Source organism: Brassica rapa, chromosome A01, assembly GCF_000309985.2.
Source record: "Brassica rapa cultivar Chiifu-401-42 chromosome A01, CAAS_Brap_v3.01, whole genome shotgun sequence".
Lineage (NCBI taxonomy): Eukaryota > Viridiplantae > Streptophyta > Magnoliopsida > Brassicales > Brassicaceae > Brassica > Brassica rapa.
This window is the reverse complement of record NC_024795.2, coordinates 28,929,174-28,950,429: the sequence shown is the minus strand read 5'-3', so window position 1 is coordinate 28,950,429 and position 21,256 is coordinate 28,929,174. Positions and strand designations below refer to the sequence as shown.

The following is a 21,256-nucleotide window of genomic DNA, read 5'->3' as shown; positions in this document are numbered from 1 at the left end:
ATATGAAGATTCCAAGATATTGTATACTGTATTTACATGTAAAAATTGGGTGATATTAATCTCTAATCTCTTAAATAAATTATTTTTAGGACAAGAAAATTAATGTGATTTCTTACTTTGCATATTTTATTATTTAGATTGGATTTTGACTTTGACACATGTTAATCTGACAATTTATGCATACAAACTCTACAAAACTAAAATAAGGAAATATGTACAGGAAAAAAGATAAGGTATAAATATAAATTTTCAATTCAAATAATAGAAGAGGAAAAATATGAGAAACACACATAGCTCAAGAATGTTTGATAAATTACAATACTATAACTTGGGTATGTATATTGAATGCTTATTCTTATTAAACATTCATAGCTCAAGAATGTTGATAAATTACAATACTATATCTTGCATGAATAAGAATCCAACACATAGATGTATGTAGATTTTGATCAAAATGAGACCATATACATTACTCTTCTTCTAAATATAGGATTCATTGATTCACTATGTTAGGTTTGGATCAGGCCGGCTCTTTAGAGTTCATGAATATTAAACCGATTAAATTAAACCCGGTCTGAGACGATGGTTTGGCAAACCGAATCGAATACGTTAACCGTTTTTGATAGATAGAAAGAGAGGGAAGGAAGGATGCTAATGTAATTGACACGTTTACCCTCCCGTCTCATTTTCTCTCCGTCTCCGATCACAAGCCGCCACACTCGCGTTGGGAAGAGCAATCTCCGGCTTCGAGATATCGGAAATGGAAGACGCCGCCGCTCCTAACTCAGGTTCCGATTTGAACCTCGGAGGAAAACGCGGTAAATCAATCGAAGAATGCCAAGACATGATTCAGCGAAGTTTCCGAAGTATATTTTCCCGCAAATCTTGAATCCATTGGTTTAGCAATCTCTGTGTATTGAAACTAGTTTCGTTTCGTTTGTTTTGATTAGATCCGATTGTGAAGTTTCTGATGGAGCAGATGGAGAAGTCTGGGTGCAGAGTTGGCGATAACTTCGTCAAGGCGGTTGTGTGTACTGGTCCTGTAGCTGGTGGCTTCACTAAAGGACGAGGGGTAAACACTTTCTTTGATGTATATTACAATGCTTTTGGCTTTGTTAATGTTGATGATGATATGTTCCTTTTGTTATCTGTGTTTGTTTGAAGATTACTGTGTGCAGTAACTATCTGACTATTCAAGATGAAGTGAACCAAGTGGTTATACATGAGTTAATCCATGCTTATGACGAGTGTCGCGCCAAGAATCTGGATTGGACTAACTGTGCTCATCATGCTTGCAGCGAGGTGCTTACATTGTTAGCCTAAAGCTTTTACCATGTCAAGTCCAGTTCTTGATAGTGTTCTTGTGTTTGTATTCTTTGAACAGATCCGTGCAGGTCATTTAAGCGGCGATTGCCATTTCAAGAGAGAACTTTTGAGGGGTTTCATTAAGTTAAGAGGGCATGAACAAGTAAGTGACTATAAGAAAAAAAATTGCTTGTGGAATCATGTATGGTTGTTGTTGATATTAACCTGATTCTTTGTGTTTTGAAAAGGAATGTATAAAAAGAAGAGTGTTGAAATCGCTTCGTGGCAACCCGTATTGCTCTGAAGTAGCAGCCAAAGACGCCATGGAGGCAGTGTGGGATACTTGTTACAATGACACTAAGCCTTTTGACAGAGCTCCTTGAAGGTAATACATCTCTTTGACTTCTGCTTCTAAGTTCTGATCTTTGAAGATCGATATAAAGCTGGCGAAACCTTTGGATTCAGCAGTCCATTTTTTTTTGGCATTGTATTGTTCAGAATACAAGTTCGGTTAATGAAAAGACCGAGTCACATTCTATTTTTAGTAACTTCAGTTTCCTCCTCCTTAGAGCGCCTAGTTTGAAGCATAGCCTCAGCTTTCTTCACATTAAAAATCTCTTTATATAATAACTCTCACGATCAAAAAGAACACAACCCCCTATAAAAGAATGGCGGACGCAACAGAAAAAGCTGAGCACGACCGTGTTTTCAAGAAGTTTGATGCTAATGGAGATGGAACTATCTCTTCCACCGAGCTTGGAGATGCTCTCAAGAACCTTGGCTCGGTCACGCACGATGACATCAAGCGTATGATGGCTGAGATCGATACCGATGGTGATGGATTCATATCGTACCAAGAGTTTTCTGATTTCGCAAAGGCTAACCGTGGTCTCATGAAAGATGTAGCCAAGATTTTCTAAGCCAAAATTTAAAATCTATATTCATGTGATGTTTTAATCATGTTTAATTTGTTCCCTTGTTTTTTGTAATGACAATCATTGATTATCAGATTATGTATGTTACTTTTTCATTATGCTTTCATTTCATGTAGTGGTAAAGGGCTTTGGTTATAGACAATGATTAGATATTTGATAATCTGGTTTGTGTTTCAGTGTGGGCTGAAATAGTAAAGGGCATTGGTTATAGGCAATAATTTATATTACCCAAGCCCATCTCTAATTCTTGAGAATAAATACCCAAAAAACCAGTATAATGATTTACTGAAATAAATTAATAATATATTGCACTTAACATTTCAGTTAAATTATAAAACACAGTTATATATTTATATATGAATTGTGCCAAGTGTGATGATATTTTTCTTAAAAATCCTTAGATAAATATATCTTTATCAGACTCTATAAAACTTTAACATAAAAAATTTGTTTTAGCTCTCCCTTTTATAGCCTTTAGATTACTTAGCCAAATATATCTATACATAAGATAAAGACAGTGTAACAAAGAATGGTTGGTAACTGGTCTTAACATTGAGGAGAACCAAACTTTAGCATAATAAAATATAGAACAAAATCCCACGGTCAATCTTTGGCCCATCTACATCACATGTGTTCAAAAAATATCTAATTTTCAACAAACAAAACTAGGAAAATTAAAGCCATCCCTAAAAAGTCTTCCAAACCTCCTCTCTCATAAATATTTTGCTTCATACAATATGCCTTTTTATAATAACAGAAAACTATAGTTTAAAATATAAATATTACATAATAGATATTGCCCATGGTGTATTATATATACACACGTAGTATGTAACTGTTAGCTAACGCCATACTCAATACGTCTCTCTGAAACAGATCTTTCGTCCATTTCTCTCTCAAAATGGACCTCGCCTCCACCGTCCCTTCTTCTTCTTCCTCTTCCTCCGTTTCATCAATCGACACGAGCCACGACTGCGATTCGCCGCGCGGCGGAGACGCAGATCACGAACTGCTCCACGCGTCGGTTTCGGTTTCTGTTTCTTCGTCGTCGTCTTCCGCCTCGATTCAGAGAATCCTCGGTTTGATCCGATCGGAGGATCCGGATTCGAGGCTGTTCGCAGCTAGAGAGATCCGTCGGCTGACGAAGACGTCCCATAGGTGCCGCCGACACTTTTCGCAGGCCGTCGAGCCGCTCGTTTCGATGCTGAGGTTATTAGACTCGCCTGAATCGCACCACGAGGCGGCTCTGCTTGCTCTCCTTAACCTCGCCGTTAAATACGAGAAGTACGTTTCTTCCTTCCTTACTCAAAATTCGAATTGTTATCTGATTAACGGTTTCTAAGCTTGAAATTAGTGGAAAAAAATCAACAAGGCCGATCCTGAGATTCATATTGTTTGAAAACAAATTAAAAAGGCTAAATCATCAATACATATTCATTCCTTCGTCGATTTAAACTTCAAATTAAAACCAATAGATGATAAATGAATTGATCATGTCCATTTATATACCCCCTATGTTTTATTTTAATTATTATTTTAAGTGCAAACACACGATTAAGAAAACATATAATTTTGTATATTTCCAAAAAAAAAACACAATTACATATACAACTAACCATATTTCAATCAATAGAAAAATAAAGTAGATAATCTTATCAATAAATTTTGCATTGAAACTCTAAAATGATACTTATTTTGAAACGATCATTTTTTTCTACAACGACAATTAAATCGAAACGGAAGGAGTTATTACTTATCTAGTCAGTAGATAAACTCCTGAGGTGGGAGTTTAGGGAGCTAAAGCTAATGTTTCATCTTGTTATGTCTTTGGATCGGGCCGTGTGTATTAATCAAAACTGAATATTAGATTAGTGATCTGATTTGATCATTAGCTCAATTGTATCAATAGATTAGGGGAGAAAATCAAGTCATCATTTTAAACCAAAAGGTGTCAATTCGTCTGCCTTTTGGTCGGTCTCGTGTAAGTTCATGATTGGATGATTGCATCTGATGGATAATCTCTCGATTTTAGCGAACTCTGTTTTTCTGCTTTAAGCACTTTCTTTAATCAGATTTGGTGGATCCATCAAACTTTTTTTTGTTACTTATCTTTGCTGGCAAGTGCTTTTTGTTTGCTTGGAGTGTACTCTACCTTTCCTTTTTGCTTCTTTTTGAATGATTTTTGTTAGGGTTCATCCATTTACTAGAGTACTCTTCTTTATTCCTTCTCTCACTTTTAAACTATTCTTTTGTTTATGCGGTTTCTGGAGAACTCTGACTTTTCTTTTTTCTTTTGATCGTTATAATTTGTGAGGTTTGATTGGTTTCTAGTTGGGGGTGATATTTTTTATTGATCTAGTCATGTTTTACCGTAGCTTTTTCTTTCTTTTTCTATAGTCCATAAGAAAGCGAAGAATCAAGTTGCAAGATAAGAACAATAATCTTTTTTTTAATCTCCCTAAAGAGAGAGGGAATCATGACGTGTTAGCCGCAAATTCCCTCTCCCTTTAGTTAACATCAGAAACAGAGGAAAATTAACAATCCAATCTCAGTGCCTATCAAGAATCTTTGATCCAAGAAGGCTTTTAGCTTTTGGAAACAGAAGATGGGTTTAAGTCAAGTAGTAGTTTAGATGGAAATCAACTGAAGCTAACTAACTCTTGCTTTGGAAGTAGGTTTTGCCTAACTTAATTTATTAGCTCTTTGTACACCTGTAGGACCCTGCTTTACCAGACTTAGTATTTTATGATTTTTTTCTTACTTGCTGCTGAATCTTCCTTAGTTTATACGCAAACGGCCTTTGTAGTCAATTTCTACTTTTGGTCTAAGTTCTGATATCATCATCACTTTTTCTTTTTATTAATGGGATGTGAACCATATAGTGGAGAAAAGAGGAACAATCAAAGTAGATAAGCTAAACCCCAAAGCCACTTTTTCTCTCCTACTTTTAATTTGTATCCCTAATCACTAATCAATTAAATAAGTACCTTTGGGTAGATGGCTACAACTCTGTTTCTCTTTATTACAATTCATAATGACTGAGAATCTTAATGCACTAAAGTCTTGAAAAGATTGGTTTCTGCCTGTTTGCTTAGTTGTCATTGTCTTTAAGACTATTCTGAGTTTTGCTGTTTGATTTTTTTCAAATCTCAGGAACAAGGTGAGCATAGTTGAAGCAGGCGCTTTAGAGCCAATCATGAACTTCTTACAATCTAACAGACCAACACTTCAAGAATACGCTTCTGCATCTCTCCTCACTCTCTCCGCATCCGCTAGCAACAAACCCATCATCGGAGCTAACGGAGTGATTCCACTATTAGTCAAAGTCATTAAACACGGAAGCCCACAAGCTAAAGCTGATGCAGTCATGGCACTCTCCAACCTCTCCACGCTCTCCACTAACCTAACCATGATCCTATCAACCAAACCACTCTCACCGGTCCTGAACCTTCTCAAATCAAGTAAAAAATCGTCGAAAACATCTGAGAAATGCTGTTCCCTGATAGAATCCTTGATGGTTTCTAACGAGGAGGCGAGAACGGGTTTAGTCTCAGACGAAGGAGGTGTGTTGGCAGTGGTGGAAGTTCTTGAAAACGGATCACTACAAGCTAAGGAGCACGCCGTTGGTGTGCTCTTAACACTGTGCCAAAGCGATAGGAGTAAATACAGAGAGCCGATTCTGAAAGAAGGTGTAATACCGGGACTGCTCGAGCTCACGGTTCAAGGGACATCGAAGTCTCGTACCAAAGCACAAAGGCTTCTCTGTTTACTAAGGGACTCGGATAGCCCGAGATCAGAGGTGCAACCGGATACAATAGAGAACATAGTGTCGAGCTTAATCTCTCATATAGATGGAGATGATCAGTCTGGTAAGGCGAAGAAGATGCTGGCTGAGATGGTGCAAGTTAGCATGGAGAAGAGCTTGAGACATCTACAAGAACGTGCTTCCACTCTTGTCCGTCCCTAAGGGTGATGAAAAGATTGAAGGATGCATTATATATGCCAGTCCAGTGCCGGCGTTTTGGTTCTTAGTGACTGGTTTCCTCAAAAGTGTTCATAATAAAAAGCTTTTTGTAAGTTGAAAAGTCTTTGGTATATTTCTATAGAAACGTTTTTTTTTTAACTTAAAAGTTTCAGTGTACAGTATGTTGTTGAGCCATTTGAACAACTTTGAATTTGACTTGCAAGTTGCATCATCATGGCCACACATCAATAGTAGCTATAAAACGGCACGTAGTTCAAGTTGCATCAATGGTAGCTAATATAAACGGCACGCAGTTCAAGTTACTTCATCAGAGTCATTTTCTTTCACTGTAAACTATTAACCAAAGTTTGAGAAGAAGAAACACCTTATCCCTCACTATCCTTTCAAGTGTTAACTACAAGTCTACACAATCATCAAACAGCAAAGTATCTCAATCACCCAAAAAAAAAAGTTTAACCTCTTTGTTCCCATTTTTTTTACCGAGTATTCAAATCAAATTCACCATTCCCTCTCCAGTTCCCATGTTGACCAGTTTCTTCATCATTCAAGAAGTCTTCTTCAGGCTCCTTCTCTTCTCTCTGACTATTAATACTATTATTATTATTACTATTCACCCAACCACGCATCCTCATCATCATCTCATCAGGGTCCATGTACCGTCCCTGTTGTTGTTGCTGTTCTCCATAGTTCCCAAACGCATTACCTCTCAACGGATTATAACCCATCCCTTGTCCCGCTTGAGCCATAGCCGCCATCCTCAACCTCGCCTCATGAGCCTTCATCTCTCTATCCACCTCACTACATGCTTTCCTCTCCTCCATGAGCAAAAGCTGCTCAACAATCAACCTCTCCTCGGATCTTAACTCACCCTCCTTCCTCTTTTGAGTTATAGCGTTGAAAGCTTGGACTTGCTTCTCAAACGTCTCCGTGAACTCGCCCACTTTGGCTGCAATGTTGTCGTCCCATTGCTGACTGCGTGACACCGTTGTGTCTGAATGAAGAATCATCTCGTCTTCTTCCGCTTCGTAATCTGCTACTACGTGATAAGGTAACAACCTGCATAAATAGAGAAATAACAAACATCATTGTATTAAAAAAATGAACTTTTCAGTGATGGGTGGACTTTTGGATCTACAGAGAGATAAAAAAGTTGAAGACTTTATATTATATAATCTTATCACAAAATCAACCTTTAAAAAAAAAAAGGAATGGCCTTTTTGGATATTCATGAAATCAAGAATGAACCAATTGAATAAAGGTCGAACCTTTCGCAAGCGTCTTCGAGAGAAACGAAAGGACGCTTGTAATCAGGATGGCAGACACGCCACGCGTCTTGGTAAGCGAACTGTAACTCCATTTGATTCAACGGACGCATCTGCTTCTTCTCTTGTTGCTGTTGTTGCTGTGAGGGTTGCATCATCATCATCATCGGTCGCTGTTGTTGCTGCTGAACGTTAGGGTTGTGAAAAGCCGGGTTAACGGGTCGGTTCTGGATTAAACCCGGAGCGTTGGGGAACCTCGACATGGCCGCCTGTTGCTGCTGCTGCCTCTGGAGATGATGCTGCATCAGGAAGAGCTGTTGCTGACGCTGCTGCATCTGTTGTTGCTGCTGCATTTGGAGCAAGAGTTGGTGTTGTTGGTTCGATTCCTCCATTTTTCGAGTTTTTTAGGGTTTGGGTTTGCAGATGTTCTTCTCCGCCATGAAAATGATTTTGAAGGGAAGGAAAAGGACATGAGATACGTGTGACTTTCTCGTACTGGGATTTATACAAAGCCCATTAAAGGCCCATTTTGTTCTTAACAGATGATTACTAAGCCCCATGGGCTTTTGACCAATAAAATAAATTCCTTCTCTATATGCTTTGCTCGTTCGGGATCAATTGGGATTCGCTTTCATTCTCGTGACGGGTTTTTAGATTTATGAATTTCAACCCTTTTCAAATATTAAAAAATTCGGTTTGGATTCGGTTCATGAACTTAGATTTAATCGGGTTTGGTTTGGATTTAGTAACACTTCCAAAAATCGGTGCAACCCAACAGCATTTTGGGTATTTTCATGAAGTTTCTAGTTCTAAAATATTGTTTTGTATTTAGTTAACTTAAACCCGAAAATAAAATAAATGAAGGAAACAAAGACTAGAAATCAAAACTGAAATAAAAAAATGCTTTTAAGACGATTGTTTTTTGGTTCTAATGTAATTTTTTTAAAAAATAAAAATAATAAAACAAGAAAACAAAACTCAGAAAACAAATCATATCCGATAAATCCAAAGCAAAAACATATCAAACCAGAGAATAAATATCATCAAATACCAAAATATATTAAACTAATAAGTATTTGAGCTAATTATTTATGTAATAGCTAAATATTTATTTTAGATATTCAATGATATCATTAGAGTATTTTGAGTACTTATTCGGAACTGAATACGTGTTTGGTATGAGTATTTTTCAGAATTTTGATGTTTTCGGGTTTTTTGGAATATCCATCAGTTTGGATTTGGTTCAGATAAAATCCATAACCGAAATACCATAAAACAAGTCTCATTTGGTATTTATGTCAGATTCGGTTCGGTTCAGATTCATTTTTATCAAACCTGGTTTGATTTAGGTTTTCGGATTTGATAATGATTTTGAGTTGTCTTTCTTATATTTAAATCTGTGGATTATGATTCTTAGCTGTCTTTTTCTTATTTAAACCTATCTTTCTTCCTTTCTTTAATCTCACACAAAATTTTATATTAGTATATACTTTTACGGAAATTATTTGTTTTCACAAAGGTTGCCATTATAGTCTTCAGTCTCATGAAAATCCAGATCAGAGCCTTGTAGTCTCTGTTACTTAAACCTCAAACTATCTCAAAAGTCAACGCTCTGTGTTGTTCATTTGATGAGACCATGTCTTTGGGGTGAATCTATAAACGTTTGTGCATATCCCATTCTATTATATATAGAACCTCAAAAGAGAAGAAAGGAGCCACAGAGACAAGAACCTCGCGGTGAAAATGAAGTTGTTTGATGCTCACTGTCACCTTCAAGATAAGAGAGTCATCGACAAAGCCCCTGAGCTCATATCTGCTGCTTTAGCTGTTGGTGTTACCAATTTCGCAGTCAATGGAACCTCTGAGGTATTTTAAAACATTTTTATGATCATTCGGACACTGTTACAAAAATGGTGGATACTTTATTAACCGGTTTTGTCTTTTTGGAAGCAGAAAGACTGGGACTTGGTGAAAGAGATGGGAGAGATGTATCCTTCTGTGATTCCTTGCTTTGGAATTCATCCTTGGTATGGATGTTGTATGCAAATAAATCATTGTCATAAAAATGGTCATAACAGAAACATTTATTCTATAATGATTTAAAAAAAAAAATCAGTCTAATTGTTCAAAAAATCGGTCTATGCGCCCGTCTAAGCACTAGTCTCTTATAAGACGTCTAATATTCCGCATACCGAGTTTTTGAACATTGCAAATGATCTTTCAGATCAGACCTTTTTCTTTTCATTCATGTTTTTGTTTTTTTTTCCAGGTTTATTGCAGATAGGAGCCCTCATTGGCTTAACACATTGAGGATGCTCTTTGAGACAACTCCTACGGCTGCTGTTGGGGAGGTTAAGCCTCTTCATATCTTTGATACTTGGTTCATCAAAACTTTAACGATATGTTTTTAAATAAATGGTTTTGGAGAGTATATTGAAAAACCCTTTTTGTCTGATATCTCTAAAGAGCATTGATGTCAAACTAATAACATTTTTGCGCAGATTGGTTTGGACAAAAGTCCGTTAGCAGCAGGCATTGATTACTCAGACCAACTTGCCGTGTTTCGCCCTCAGCTTGAACTTGCCAAAGAACTGAACAAACCAGTAGCTGTTCATTGCATCGATGCATTCGATGATCTGCTCGAGATAATGAGGTATATGTTTATACAACGATTGAAGGGAAAACCCATTATGTTTTTTGTTCCGTATGTAGCATCTAAGTTCCTCGATATAAATATATGCAGATCCGTAGGGCCTTTTCCTGCTGGTGTGATTCTTCATTCATTCAATGGTACAGCTGAAGTTGTTCCTAAACTTGCTGAGCTTGGTGCATACTTCTCCTTATCAGGCTGGTTCACTTACATTGATGAGAAAATCGCAAAGAACACTTTGAAATCGGTTTGTTTTATTCCCTCAATAACTATACAACAACTTGATAAAGAAAAAAAAATGATTTATATATATATTCCTCCGGTCTTTTGTAGATTCCTTCCGATAGGTTCTTGTTAGAGACAGATTCTCCTGACGGGTTACCAAAATCAGATGAGAGCTCGGAGCCAACTCTCAATGAACCTGCAAACATTGTTGCTGTATGATATTAAATTATTCTTACCTTTTTCTTGTTTCTTCTGAAAATATATTACACCTTTATTGTCGGATGTTTTACGTGATTAACAGGTACTAGAATATGTTTCAAACCTGTCAAACATCAAGAAAGAAGACCTTGCGGAGTTAACGTATGGGAACACTGTAAGATTGTTTTCTTATCCAGGTTCTAAATTGCTTTAAGACCAATAAATGGTGTGTGTGTATGTGTGTGTCTCTACAACATCAAAGGGACAGAAAACTCATCATCTTCTGCTTCTGCTGTTGCTTATTTGTTTGTTGTTAATAAAACTAAGCCATCTACCAAAACCATCTTTCACTAATTGTTGGTTCTGTAACTTGGTGGAGGTTCTTTGACCAATATGTACTTTAATTTTCTCGTCTTGTGTAAAACAGTTATGTTGTTATTACTGTCGTAATAATAAAAGTGATATCTAATAAGGTTTTAATCTTTGTCTCTATATGTATAAGTACAATGTGTGAGAGTGAAACTATAAATCAAGGAAAAAGAAAAGAAACTGATCTTGAATAAGACTGATCTCCTAAAGCATGATATAACTTTGAATGTAATACGCTTTCATCAAAGGCTTGTGAATTCAAAGGACGATAAGCTTCCATTGAGAATTGTTGGGCAGGTTTTGTTTGTTTCTCAGAAGCAATTTCACGATAAGGTGGCTAGAGAAAGAATATTAAATTGAGAAAATAATAATAAGAAGCTTTTTGAGGCTCGACGTAGAATCTGATCACATCAAGAAAAGAGAGAGTGAGAATCTAGAATGTACGCCAAGAAGAAGATCAAAAAACGAAGATAAAGGAAGAGGAAGTTTGGTTCATTGGTTGCATGGCTTCTTTGACTGTGGTCCGTGGATGCTTGCAATTGTCATATCAAGAAGAGGAGGAAGACTTATCATCACTACAAATAACAACATCACTCTCTCTTCTTTTTGGCTTTTTTTTCCTTTATTCAAAACGTGAGCATACGTAATCTTAATGTAATACATTCGAGATTGTCATGTGAACAAAGAAATAAAAAGTACCAGTCTTTTATCTTTGTAAAATAAGTCGAGTAGATGAATTAGGTCTTGACCGATGAAAAAGTTGGTCTTGACTAAAGTATTTGCTACACTACAGTGCGTAGCACATTTTAAGTAAAAAACATTTACATGAAAGATTATACGTTTTGTTAACTTCCTTTGTCGGCTAATACATTTTGTTAATTGAAGCACGCAATATATTTTTTAATATTTCATTTTAGATAAATAATTTTAGTGGTTGATATATGACAAAACGTTTCAAATGTGTTTTAGATGAAAATTAATGTGTTATATTTTAAAATCATCAATCGAACAATTTAATCTCATCTATGGACTAAGGTATAGTAGTTCATAATCAAAGAAAAATCATTATGCAAGAGAAACTGGAGCTTTATTTTCTTAAACACAACAACACAACACTCAATTATCCCCTCACACACAAATAAGCACTTTAATTACATTGAAGTTTCAGCTATAGTCACTCAATCATGACTAGCAAAGCAAGAGAACAGCTTGTTGAAAAAAGACCTTTGAGTTTTCGGCTTAGGACCAGCATGTGGTGCTTCTGATTGTGATGATGATGGCATTTCAGCATGATCATCATCATCATCATTATCATCATCCATGCAGTAAACGATCTCGTTTTCATCACATCCTCTTTCTCTTGCCTTTCTAGCCTCTTCTAGAAACTTATCAAACGCGTTTATAACGTATTTGGAAGCGTCTGTAACGCAAGTTTCTTTGCAAAGCTTGTGCATTAATTCTTCGTTTTTGTAGTCTCCTTTTAATCCCGCAGCCATGATGACGAGGTCCTCTTGGATTTCACTTAACTGTGCACTTTCTTCTGCCACCGTCGCTCTCAGTTTAACCGGAATCGACAATGTTGCTAAAAAGCAAAAATATTGGAGTTTTATCCGAAATAATCATAATTTTTATAGAACTATTAATAAATGAAGACTCAATAGTTACCAGGGCAATCTTGTCTCGGTGAATCTCTTGTAATAACAGATTCAAAAGTGCCAGCCCATGAATCTCTCTTTGTCAAGAAATCTTTGAGGTTGAAAATTTTCTTGACCGTTGCAGGAATTGATGAGTGCTCATATTGTGACCTAGGGTACGGTCCATTCGGCACATGAAGAACTACACATTTTACCAAAATAATCAAATTTTACTTTAAGAAGATTAAACTAAATTAGATGTGTTTGATTATAAATTACTACGTTTCCTAAACATAAAATTTGATAAATGAAACTTGGAGAGACTACAAAGTAATCATTTAATTTACCTGTGCCAGGCTCAATCCAAGGAGAGATGAAGAAAGTCGGAACCCTAACGCCAAGCCGGTTAAATTCAAACTTATACGGTTCAGGTCCCAATAAACCGTCCGGGTTAGGAACTCCCTCGACAGGAGTAGGTACATGGTCGTAAAACCCACCATGCTCATCATATGTTATAATGAATAAAATCTCGTTCCACTGAGGACTTGATCTCAAGGCCTCATACACCTCTTTCACGAGCTTTTGACCTTCGGAAACATCGTGGGATGGATGATCATCGTTCGCTGGCGTTGACAATAGATCGAACCAACGTTGTTCGACCACGACATAGTTTGGTAACTTGCCTTCTTTGCAATCTTTCTTAAATTGTAATCCATATTGGTGAAAATGTGTCAAATATTTCAGTTTCCTCAGATTTCTGAAAACACACAAAAATATTATTAGAATTGTAATAATTATTTATTTTAGCTAGAAGGTTGTTAAACTGTAATAATCATGAAAACACAAATCATTTGGTTATAACGTTTGAAACAAAACCTATAGAAAAGAGTAGAAGGAGGGAACTGGTAATAAATGCCAAAGCTAAAACCAGCTTCATCCAGCGACTCGAATATTGTCTTTTGTGGAAATCCTTCGATTAGTAGTTTCTTGTCGTTGCTCGTTGCTCCATGTGATGTTGCCGAATGTACGAACGATCGGTTTGGCTGCGTCGACGCCGGAACCGACGCAAACCACCTGTCCAAACAAGATTGTCAAGAACATGAAATTTTCTATAAATGAGGACAACTAAAAATAAGGACAAAGTCACACATCGAAAGTTGAAATGAATCTTAAATAATATGTAAGCGATATGAGCCGAGCCGCCGTACTTATCACTTATGGCAAAGTTTTGAACCAACTCCTTGTAAACCGGCAAAGCGTCAGGTTTAAATCCATTCATAACCGCAGAAGACATCCCTTTCTTGTTTCGTTCGGCGTTTTGAGTGAAACCGGACATGGTAGCTGGACCCGGGTTTGGATCCGGGTGACTTACATCCCATGGCTTACCGAACACTTGTTCATAGATATCCTGAATGGAGTGACCTGGATCCGGGTCAACGTACTGAGACTGGTCGCCAAAGACGACATGGAGAGAGTTAGGGTCAGAGGAGGAAACCGGGTTTGATTTTGGGTCTGACTTCGTGACACCGTCAATATCCTGGTTTAGCTCTTTGAACCAACCGAGCGTATGGTCGAAAGAACGATTCTCTTGAACCAACACGACGACGGTTTTGATTGGATATGATCCTGAGCCTATAGTCGTCTCTGCCATTTTGCCTCTTTTGTATTGTGAATGTTCAATGTTTGAGAAGAAAACAATGCCTGCAGGGATTATAATATATAGTCCAACACATTATATACACATAGTAAACATAATAAATAGTTTATTTACGCTCTCGTGTAAATATACTGTTGTACATGTATGATGTATCCATTGAAGATTTCAAGAAAAGAGTTTTAGATGAGTAAGCAAACAGCAAATCATAAAGACGCACGTCATGGTTATTATCCATTGAATGTAACCCAATTTTGTAAGGAGTAATTGATAGCAGGCACTACTCAAAAGATAGTAAGTTACCATTAGTTTCTGAAGTTTTTTTTTTGTATCCAGTCTTTTCTGTTTATTTTGCTCTTACTCTTGTACTTTTCTTGTAGTCATATATCCTCGAAAAAATTAAATGTTTTTTTCTTTAAAGTCATTTCCTTGCAGATAAATAATAGTACACGACTTTCGTTACTTGCGAGTTGTGACTTCTAAACAGACACAAACACGAGAAGGAAAAAAAGTCAAGATAAAACGATATGCACGTAATGGCAATGGATATAAAGAGAATATGCTAATAATTCTTTTTTTTTTGGGTGCAAATATGCCAATAATTCTATATCAACAAGATAATATGCGAATACGTCTGCAATTAAATAAAGAGAACACTTACATTATACCTTTTCATAAAATAAATATAAATATATTACTCGTACCTGTGGGAATAAAAAATAAATAGAATTCGTACGATCTTCCGATCAAGGTGGAACTATAATTAACTTTTGTGTATATTTTTTGATAAAAATGTAGATTTGTATTTCTGCATGGAATTGCGACAGTACCCAACAACGTTGTATCGTACGACGAGAATGGATTGCCTGATATGTATTCTGTCAAAAGTAACTGTGTCATTTTGTTGCATCCAATCGTAGTAACGAAAAAGGGTAACTTGTACTCAATCAATTTTGTGACGTCCGATACAAGAAATGGAATTTAAAGGCGTGCCTAAATTTCTTCTAGATGTTGGAAAGTCCAACCATTTTGTTGCTCAAAAAAGTAACTGTGTCATTTTGTTGCTAAAAAAAAAAGATGTTGGAAAGTCCAACCAGCATTATCAGATGCGTTACGTCAGCAGTTTTGTTATCTTACGTCAGCAATTAGGTTGACTATAAATAAATTTGTGTACTGAATCTGAGGCCATTGGATAGTAATAAAATGCAAATGTTTTATTATATGTCTCATGGTCTCATGAATCATGATCCAAAAGACACATCAATTTAATTGTAATACGTAGGTAACGTTTCCTGGGAAACAAAGTGGACCAGCAATTATCAGAAAACCCATTAAGCGTTTTACAGCAAGAATGCCTCAACCCACCACGATGTCCATTGAATAGCCCATGAATTGCCTCGAAACAACCTTCTACACTCTTGATGGCATCCATACATTCTCTAGGGTGGAACCCTTGAAGTTGAGGATCTTCTTCTTTCATCACTTTTGCTTTGTTTCGGTTGTTGTCTAGACGATGCATTTTATTAGCCGATGACAACTCGATCATCAGGCCAAAGAAGATAACAGCTACAAGAATTGAGATTGGGTTGCTTTTAGCCATCACGAAAAGAAGATCAAGATATGCTATGAGTATTTAGAATGATTTTTTTCCTCTGGAACTTGTGTTTAGATATATAGGGTGATAGTGTGTGTAGGTGTGAGATATACAAACACCCTTGATTTTAGGAGGATTAATGCCTTCAAAATAATGATGACATCTTTTTATTTTGTGTCTACATACTTTATCATGAACTATATGATGTCATTGTGGTGAACCGGCGGTGATAATGTGTTACCGCTTAACTTACCAAATTTTTTAAAAATCATCAACTTCCCAAAACTTGATAAACATATATACATTCAATGACTAAGCATTTTATATTTGGAAACCAAAACCTCGACGTAGAGATCGTACTGAAAATCAAACTACAAATAACATTTTCATTGAATTTTTCTTCGGGTTATTATATGTCTTTACCAAGAAAGCTTACTCTATATGTAAATGTTTTTACGTTTACTTTAATATGCATACATACATATTTTTATGACACTCCAATTTACAAATGGAATAAAAGTTTTAGTGAAATATATGAAAACACTCTCGTGATTGGATAATTTGTGTACTCGTACAAATCAACGCGTTGAGAGGTGGAGCCTGGTTTCTCTCAGGAGATTTCAATGACATCTTAAACGGGCAAGAGAAATCAGGGGGAGCTGAAAGACCAGAGAGCTCTTTTGTTGATCTGCGTTCCTTCATGTCTGAAGGGGATCTATACGATATAAAACATTCAGGGGACTTTTTGTCTTGGCGAGGAGTTAGACATGACCATGTAGTACGTTGCCGTCTGGATAGGGCTGTTGCAAACAGCAGCTGGTACGAGGATTTCTATGCAGGTCACAGCGAGTATCTTAAGTTCGGAGGATCAGATCACAAGCCCATCATTACTTGTTTTGACACTACACGAAGGAAGGGTAAAGGCTTGTTCCGGTTTGACAGGAGACTTAAAGACAACCCTGCAGTTCAAGAATTAGTTGAGAAACATTGGAGACAATCCGGAACAGCACCTGTCTCCAGGAAAATAGCCATTGTGCGGTCAGCAATAGTAAAATGGAATAAAGAGAGCAACAGAGAAACAGCAGGGAGATCATTGAGCAAAGGAAGAACGATCTTGAGGAGGCAATGACGAGCGCTAATGATGATGCAGCCCTGCTAGCAATCCTAAACCAAGAGCTGAAAGAGGCATATAAGTCTGAGGAGGAGTTTTGGAGACAGAGGAGCAGGACCCTATGGCTCAGCCTAGGTGATCGGAACACAGGCTATTTCCATGCCACAACAAAGGGTAGAAAGCTAGAAATTGTATCTCTGTTCTAGAGGATGCCGAAGGTGGAGTGCATCACAAGGAAGAAGCAATCACCAAAACTATCGTGAATTATTTCACAGAACTTTTCACCTCTCATGAGGAAGAACGTGAACAAATCGTTAACCAGGCGCTATCTCCATTGATCACTGCGGCTGACAATGAGAAGCTTGTAGGAGAACCATCAGCGGAGGAAATCAAATTGGCAGTATTTTCGATACATTCGGATAAAGCTCCTGGGCCGGACGGTTTCTCTGCGGGTTTTTTCCAGGCCAACTGGAAGACAGTCGGAGATGACATAGTCCGAGAGATTCAAACCTTTTTCGCATCAGGCCTAATGCCGAACGGTATAAATGACACGCACATCAGGCTGATACCCAAGGGAGAAGGACCTCGGTTTGTAGCAGATTATAGACCAATTGCGCTATGCAACGTCTACTATAAGATAATCTCTAAGCTTCTCACCCGAAGACTACAACCGATCCTCTCGACCTTAATCTCAGAAATCAGTCAGCTTTTGTACCGGATCGAGCCATCTCCGACATGTGCTCATAACACATGAAGTTCTCCATTTCCTCAAAACGTCTACAGCTAGTAAGCATTGCTCCATGGCTGTTAAGACGGATATGAGCAAGGCATACGATAGACTCGAGTGGAGCTTCATTGAGCTAGTTCTTAAAGATTGGGTTTTCGATCAGAAGTGGGTCGGCTTGATTATGCAGTGTGTGACTACAGTCTCTTTCTCTTTTCTGATCAATGACACGGCCAAAGGGAGAGTCATTCCAACACGAGGTTTGCGGCAAGGAGACCCGCTGTCTCCTTACTTGTTCATCCTTTGCAGTGAAGTCCTTTCCGGGTTATGCTTGCAAGCTCAAAGCGAGGGATCGTTACAAGGAATCCGAGTTGCAACAGATTGCCCTCGAGTCAATCATCTCCTTTTTGCAGATGACACGATGTTTTTCTGCCGGACAAACCAACAGAGCATCAACAAGCTGAATGAGATACTGAAGCTATACGAGCAAGCATCAGGACAGATGATAAACAAGCAGAAATCAGCAATTACATTCTCCGGAAAGCGCCACAGACCTGAAAGACAGAGTAAAAAAGGAGCTGGATATACAAAAGGAGGGGGGTGGGGAAGTATCTTGGACTACCCGAGCATTTTGGGAGACGGAAAAAAGATCTTTTCACCTCAACAGTGGACAGAATCCGGCAAAAAGCTAAGGGGTGGTCAACGCGATTCCTATCTCTATCTTCAGCGGGCAAAATGGTTATGCTTAAGTCGGTTCTCTCGGCAATGCCGAACCACTCGATGTCTTGCTTCAAGTTACCGACTTCTTTGTGCAAACGAATTCAGTCCGCCTTAACACTAGATTTTGGTGGGATCCAAACCAAGACCAACAGAAGATGGCATGGATCTCATGGAGTAAGATGACAAACTCGAAAAGAGATGGAGGCCTTGGGTTTAGAGACATTCAAAGTTTCAATGACGCGTTACTGGGCAAATTAAGTTGGCGGATTTTGGAGAACCCGGACTGTTTACTAGCACGTATACTGCAGGGAAAATACTGTAAGTACAGTCCGCTGCTAGAGGTCCAAGCGTCACAGAACTGTTCCACGGGTGGAGAAGTATACTGATTGGCGAGACTTGGTCAATAAGCACCTTGGATGGGCAATAGGCAATGGAGAGACAGTCCAAATATGGTCGGATGCATGGCTATCAACGACCAAAGCAGAGACACCGATGGGACCAGCAACTGAACAGACTAATGAAGCCTTTGTCAAGACCCTATTTCAAGCAAATTCGTGCGAGTGGGACATAGGTAAAGTGGAAACTTTGTTCCCAGAGATCGCCCATAAGATACTAAGTATCAAACCAAGCAAGGAGAAAGGCCCCGACAAGAGAATCTGGTTAAAACATGATTCTGGGAAGTATATACGAAGTCTGGATACCTAGCGGCTTTAGAAGATAAGCCGGATGAGGCAGGGGCTGCAGCATTAAGACAGGTCCCATGGATTAAGAAAGTGTGGGAGTTGCATACACCAACGAAGATCAAACTACTAATATGGAAAGCGATCCATGGAGGCCTCCCAGTCAATGAGAGACTAGCAGCTCGGAACATTATCCCAACAGCTGAGTGTGGCGTTTGCGGAGCCGTGGAATCTATAGATCACGTCTTTTTCTCATGCCCTCTTGCTCAGGAAGTGTGGAGAATGGTCCCAGTCAAGAATGATATATTGCCCTTGGAGTCGGATCGTTTTGTTGATAATTGGATCGCAGTTGTTGGTGCGGTGAGCCTACCACCTACGGAGTAAATGCTGGTTCAATCACAGCCTGGGTAATATGGAGGTTATGGACCACAAGAAACTACAGAATCTTCCAAGAGAAATCTTTACACCTCAGGAAGTGGTTACGAAGGCGATTGTGGATGCTAAGAAATGGGCAGTAGCGCAGGAAAAGAAGACGGACCCTGAACCTTCCAAGAAACGGGCGGGAGAAACAATAAGAATTGGAATCACCTGCAAAACTGACGCTGCCTGGAATCAGGAAAGAATGGCTGCGGGAGCAGCTTGGAACTTCTCACAACTGAATTCTGGTCTCAATAGGTCGGATTCAGAAATTTTCACCTATGTGAAATCACCCCTCGTGGCGGAGGGGCTTGCCTTGCGCGCAGCAATGGAGCAGGCACTGGTATTAGATTACAATCAAATCTCTTTTGAATCAGACTCGAAGATGTTGGTGACAGCAATACTAGAGGACTCATCCTACGCAGATTTGCATGGAATCTTATCGGACATCAAAACGTTGAAAGAGGCGTTCACCTCTGTTTCTTTTCGCTGGGTTAACAGAGACTCTGTTTCCTCTGTTGACTTACTAGCCAAGCAAACTTTAAATGCTTTTGTATTGAACCTTTAAGTTTTATTTAATCAGTTGGTGCACAAAAAAAAAAAAGATTGGATAATTTGTGTAATATTTATATGTTTGTTTAGATAATGATGTTAATGATTGGCGTTACATCATAGTTTTTCTTATTAAAAGCTCAACAAAAATGCTAAACATATGTTTAATCATTAGAAATTTCTGAAAACGAGAAATAATATATGAAATGGTATGAAACGTATAAAGTATGAAACTATGAAATGCTACTTATATTCTAGGTGGCGACATTATTTTTTTTTTAAAAAGCATACAGAATAAATTTAAAGTAGATACTTCAGAATAAATGGGCAGTAATTTTCAAAACTTTACACATAAAGAGAGAAAATTGCTCTCTGTTTCCAAATGGTTTAACAATGATTCTCTCTAACCGGTATAAGATTACCAACCGGATAAGCTAATTCGCATCAAATTTTCTAAAATTAACCGTTTTTGTTTCAATTCGGTAAACGGTAATTTCTGGTTCTAACAAATTTACCCGCCACTGAACTCCGCCCCAGAAAATTCGAAATTCCTCCGCCTGCTTGACTCGCCGCCGACTCTGACGACGGCGGCGGCGTCTTCTCTCCTTCCTCATCTCCTCCACGCCGAGACGTCCCTACACCCGCTGATTCCTCCTCGTCGTCTTCAATCTCCCTGAGTATATCGGCGATCAAGACCACGGAGCCTGAATTTACCGACGCCGATCTCCGATCTTCTCGCTCCGGTGGTTTCGGCGTCGATCTGCCGTTCTCGTTAGCCACCGTCTCATCCCGAGATCTGGCCATTTCCAGATCTAAGTCAACAACGACGGAATCTTCACTCAGACGGTGGCCATCGTTCGCTGCGGAGATTCGCTGATTAGATGCGGAGACGGATTCAACGTTCCCGGCGATGAAGGCGCGGCAGAGAGGGCAGTTAGAGTGAGACTTCAACCACGTATCAATACACGCCACGTGGAACGCGTGGTTACACTCAGGTAACAACCTCAACCGCTCGTTCTCCTGAAACTCACACAAACAAACTGAACAGTCCGAAGATTCCACGAATCCGTCTCCCTTCCTGTATCTGTAAACCGTTATCGATTTAATCAGAGTCTCATCGAGTCCATCTCGGGTCGGATCCGAAGCTCCGTTGTTTCCCTCCGGAGTTTCGGTGACGAAGGAAGAGATACTGATAGAGGCGGCGGTGGAGGAGGAGGCTTGGCGGCGGCGGTGGCAATACT

At 38.5% G+C, this 21,256-nt stretch overlaps 9 protein-coding genes across 10 annotated transcripts; 6 read left to right on the top strand and 3 right to left on the bottom strand.

Moving 5' to 3' along the window:
• The first annotated feature begins 621 nt into the window (after positions 1-621).
• Positions 622-1,869, top strand: LOC103844201 (mitochondrial inner membrane protease ATP23). The gene is made up of 5 exons (XM_009120991.3): positions 622-866; positions 951-1,072; positions 1,165-1,302; positions 1,385-1,468; positions 1,554-1,869. The coding sequence occupies exons 1-5, from the start codon at positions 761-763 to the stop codon at positions 1,686-1,688; spliced, it is 585 nt and encodes a 194-aa protein (XP_009119239.1). The 5' UTR covers positions 622-760; the 3' UTR covers positions 1,689-1,869.
• Positions 1,870-1,912: 43 nt separating this feature from the next.
• On the top strand, positions 1,913-2,346 carry LOC103844209 (polcalcin Bra n 2). The gene has a single exon (XM_009121000.3). It carries the CDS (start codon positions 1,974-1,976, stop codon positions 2,223-2,225), a length of 252 nt encoding a protein of 83 aa, XP_009119248.1. The 5' UTR covers positions 1,913-1,973; the 3' UTR covers positions 2,226-2,346.
• Positions 2,347-2,850: 504 nt separating this feature from the next.
• On the top strand, positions 2,851-6,436 carry LOC103844222 (U-box domain-containing protein 7). The gene is made up of 2 exons (XM_009121011.3): positions 2,851-3,524; positions 5,394-6,436. The coding sequence occupies exons 1-2, from the start codon at positions 3,142-3,144 to the stop codon at positions 6,205-6,207; spliced, it is 1,197 nt and encodes a 398-aa protein (XP_009119259.2). The 5' UTR covers positions 2,851-3,141; the 3' UTR covers positions 6,208-6,436.
• Positions 6,437-6,524: 88 nt separating this feature from the next.
• Positions 6,525-7,937, bottom strand: LOC103844231 (putative mediator of RNA polymerase II transcription subunit 12). The gene is made up of 2 exons (XM_009121023.3): positions 7,491-7,937; positions 6,525-7,281 (listed from the first exon to the last, which is right to left on the bottom strand). Exons 1-2 carry the CDS (start codon positions 7,877-7,879, stop codon positions 6,702-6,704), a joined length of 969 nt encoding a protein of 322 aa, XP_009119271.1. The 5' UTR covers positions 7,880-7,937; the 3' UTR covers positions 6,525-6,701.
• A 1,278-nt stretch (positions 7,938-9,215) lies between these two features.
• LOC103844241 (uncharacterized metal-dependent hydrolase YabD) lies at positions 9,216-11,044 on the top strand. Of its 2 annotated transcripts, XM_009121034.2 has the most exons (7): positions 9,216-9,353; positions 9,441-9,514; positions 9,757-9,838; positions 9,989-10,140; positions 10,231-10,384; positions 10,471-10,575; positions 10,664-11,044. In XM_009121034.2, the coding sequence occupies exons 1-7, from the start codon at positions 9,231-9,233 to the stop codon at positions 10,772-10,774; spliced, it is 801 nt and encodes a 266-aa protein (XP_009119282.1). In that variant the 5' UTR covers positions 9,216-9,230; the 3' UTR covers positions 10,775-11,044. The 2 variants fall into 2 exon arrangements, with proteins under 2 accessions (XP_009119282.1, XP_033142276.1); XM_033286385.1 differs by having other exon boundaries at positions 9,989-10,384.
• An 889-nt stretch (positions 11,045-11,933) lies between these two features.
• On the bottom strand, positions 11,934-16,839 carry LOC103844249 (non-specific phospholipase C4). The gene is made up of 6 exons (XM_009121047.3): positions 14,521-16,839; positions 13,772-14,264; positions 13,440-13,637; positions 12,911-13,320; positions 12,595-12,765; positions 11,934-12,511 (listed from the first exon to the last, which is right to left on the bottom strand). The coding sequence occupies exons 2-6, from the start codon at positions 14,212-14,214 to the stop codon at positions 12,108-12,110; spliced, it is 1,626 nt and encodes a 541-aa protein (XP_009119295.1). The 5' UTR covers positions 14,215-14,264; positions 14,521-16,839; the 3' UTR covers positions 11,934-12,107.
• An 883-nt stretch (positions 16,840-17,722) lies between these two features.
• LOC117127180 lies at positions 17,723-19,430 on the top strand. The gene is made up of 4 exons (XM_033276638.1): positions 17,723-18,395; positions 18,472-18,684; positions 18,794-18,937; positions 19,048-19,430. Exons 1-4 carry the CDS (start codon positions 17,723-17,725, stop codon positions 19,428-19,430), a joined length of 1,413 nt encoding a protein of 470 aa, XP_033132529.1.
• Positions 19,431-19,458: 28 nt separating this feature from the next.
• LOC117127177 lies at positions 19,459-20,031 on the top strand. The gene has a single exon (XM_033276632.1). It carries the CDS (start codon positions 19,459-19,461, stop codon positions 20,029-20,031), a length of 573 nt encoding a protein of 190 aa, XP_033132523.1.
• A 210-nt stretch (positions 20,032-20,241) lies between these two features.
• LOC103844257 (RING-H2 finger protein ATL51) lies at positions 20,242-21,256 on the bottom strand (the record flags this gene model as incomplete). Its single annotated transcript, XM_009121059.3, is given in 1 exon segment — positions 20,242-21,256. A coding segment is annotated over 1 exon segment (767 nt), but the record flags the coding sequence as incomplete, so codon positions are not given.

Bases quoted from the DNA above. Each gene is read 5' to 3' on its own strand.
- LOC103844201 (XM_009120991.3), top strand. From the start codon at position 761: ATGGAAGACGCCGCCGCTCCTAACTCAGGTTCCGATTTGAACCTCGGA. The intron at 867-950 runs GTATATTTTCCC...TGTTTTGATTAG, and splicing joins GATTCAGCGAAGTTTCCGAA to ATCCGATTGTGAAGTTTCTG. The intron at 1,469-1,553 runs GTAAGTGACTAT...TGTTTTGAAAAG, and splicing joins AGTTAAGAGGGCATGAACAA to GAATGTATAAAAAGAAGAGT.
- LOC103844209 (XM_009121000.3), top strand. From the start codon at position 1,974: ATGGCGGACGCAACAGAAAAAGCTGAGCACGACCGTGTTTTCAAGAAG.
- LOC103844222 (XM_009121011.3), top strand. From the start codon at position 3,142: ATGGACCTCGCCTCCACCGTCCCTTCTTCTTCTTCCTCTTCCTCCGTT. The intron at 3,525-5,393 runs GTACGTTTCTTC...TTCAAATCTCAG, and splicing joins CTCGCCGTTAAATACGAGAA to GAACAAGGTGAGCATAGTTG.
- LOC103844231 (XM_009121023.3), bottom strand. From the start codon at position 7,879: ATGGAGGAATCGAACCAACAACACCAACTCTTGCTCCAAATGCAGCAG. The intron at 7,282-7,490 runs GTTCGACCTTTA...CTATTTATGCAG, and splicing joins CTCGAAGACGCTTGCGAAAG to GTTGTTACCTTATCACGTAG.
- LOC103844241 (XM_033286385.1), top strand. From the start codon at position 9,231: ATGAAGTTGTTTGATGCTCACTGTCACCTTCAAGATAAGAGAGTCATC. The intron at 10,385-10,470 runs GTTTGTTTTATT...GGTCTTTTGTAG, and splicing joins CAAAGAACACTTTGAAATCG to ATTCCTTCCGATAGGTTCTT. The intron at 10,576-10,663 runs GTATGATATTAA...CGTGATTAACAG, and splicing joins AACCTGCAAACATTGTTGCT to GTACTAGAATATGTTTCAAA.
- LOC103844249 (XM_009121047.3), bottom strand. From the start codon at position 14,214: ATGGCAGAGACGACTATAGGCTCAGGATCATATCCAATCAAAACCGTC. The intron at 13,638-13,771 runs GTACGGCGGCTC...TTGTTTGGACAG, and splicing joins AACTTTGCCATAAGTGATAA to GTGGTTTGCGTCGGTTCCGG. The intron at 12,766-12,910 runs GTAAATTAAATG...TAAAATGTGTAG, and splicing joins TTGGATTGAGCCTGGCACAG to TTCTTCATGTGCCGAATGGA.
- LOC117127180 (XM_033276638.1), top strand. From the start codon at position 17,723: ATGGCTGTTAAGACGGATATGAGCAAGGCATACGATAGACTCGAGTGG. The intron at 18,396-18,471 runs GTCGGTTCTCTC...AAACGAATTCAG, and splicing joins GGCAAAATGGTTATGCTTAA to TCCGCCTTAACACTAGATTT. The intron at 18,685-18,793 runs GTAAGTACAGTC...GATGGGCAATAG, and splicing joins TATACTGCAGGGAAAATACT to GCAATGGAGAGACAGTCCAA.
- LOC117127177 (XM_033276632.1), top strand. From the start codon at position 19,459: ATGGAGGTTATGGACCACAAGAAACTACAGAATCTTCCAAGAGAAATC.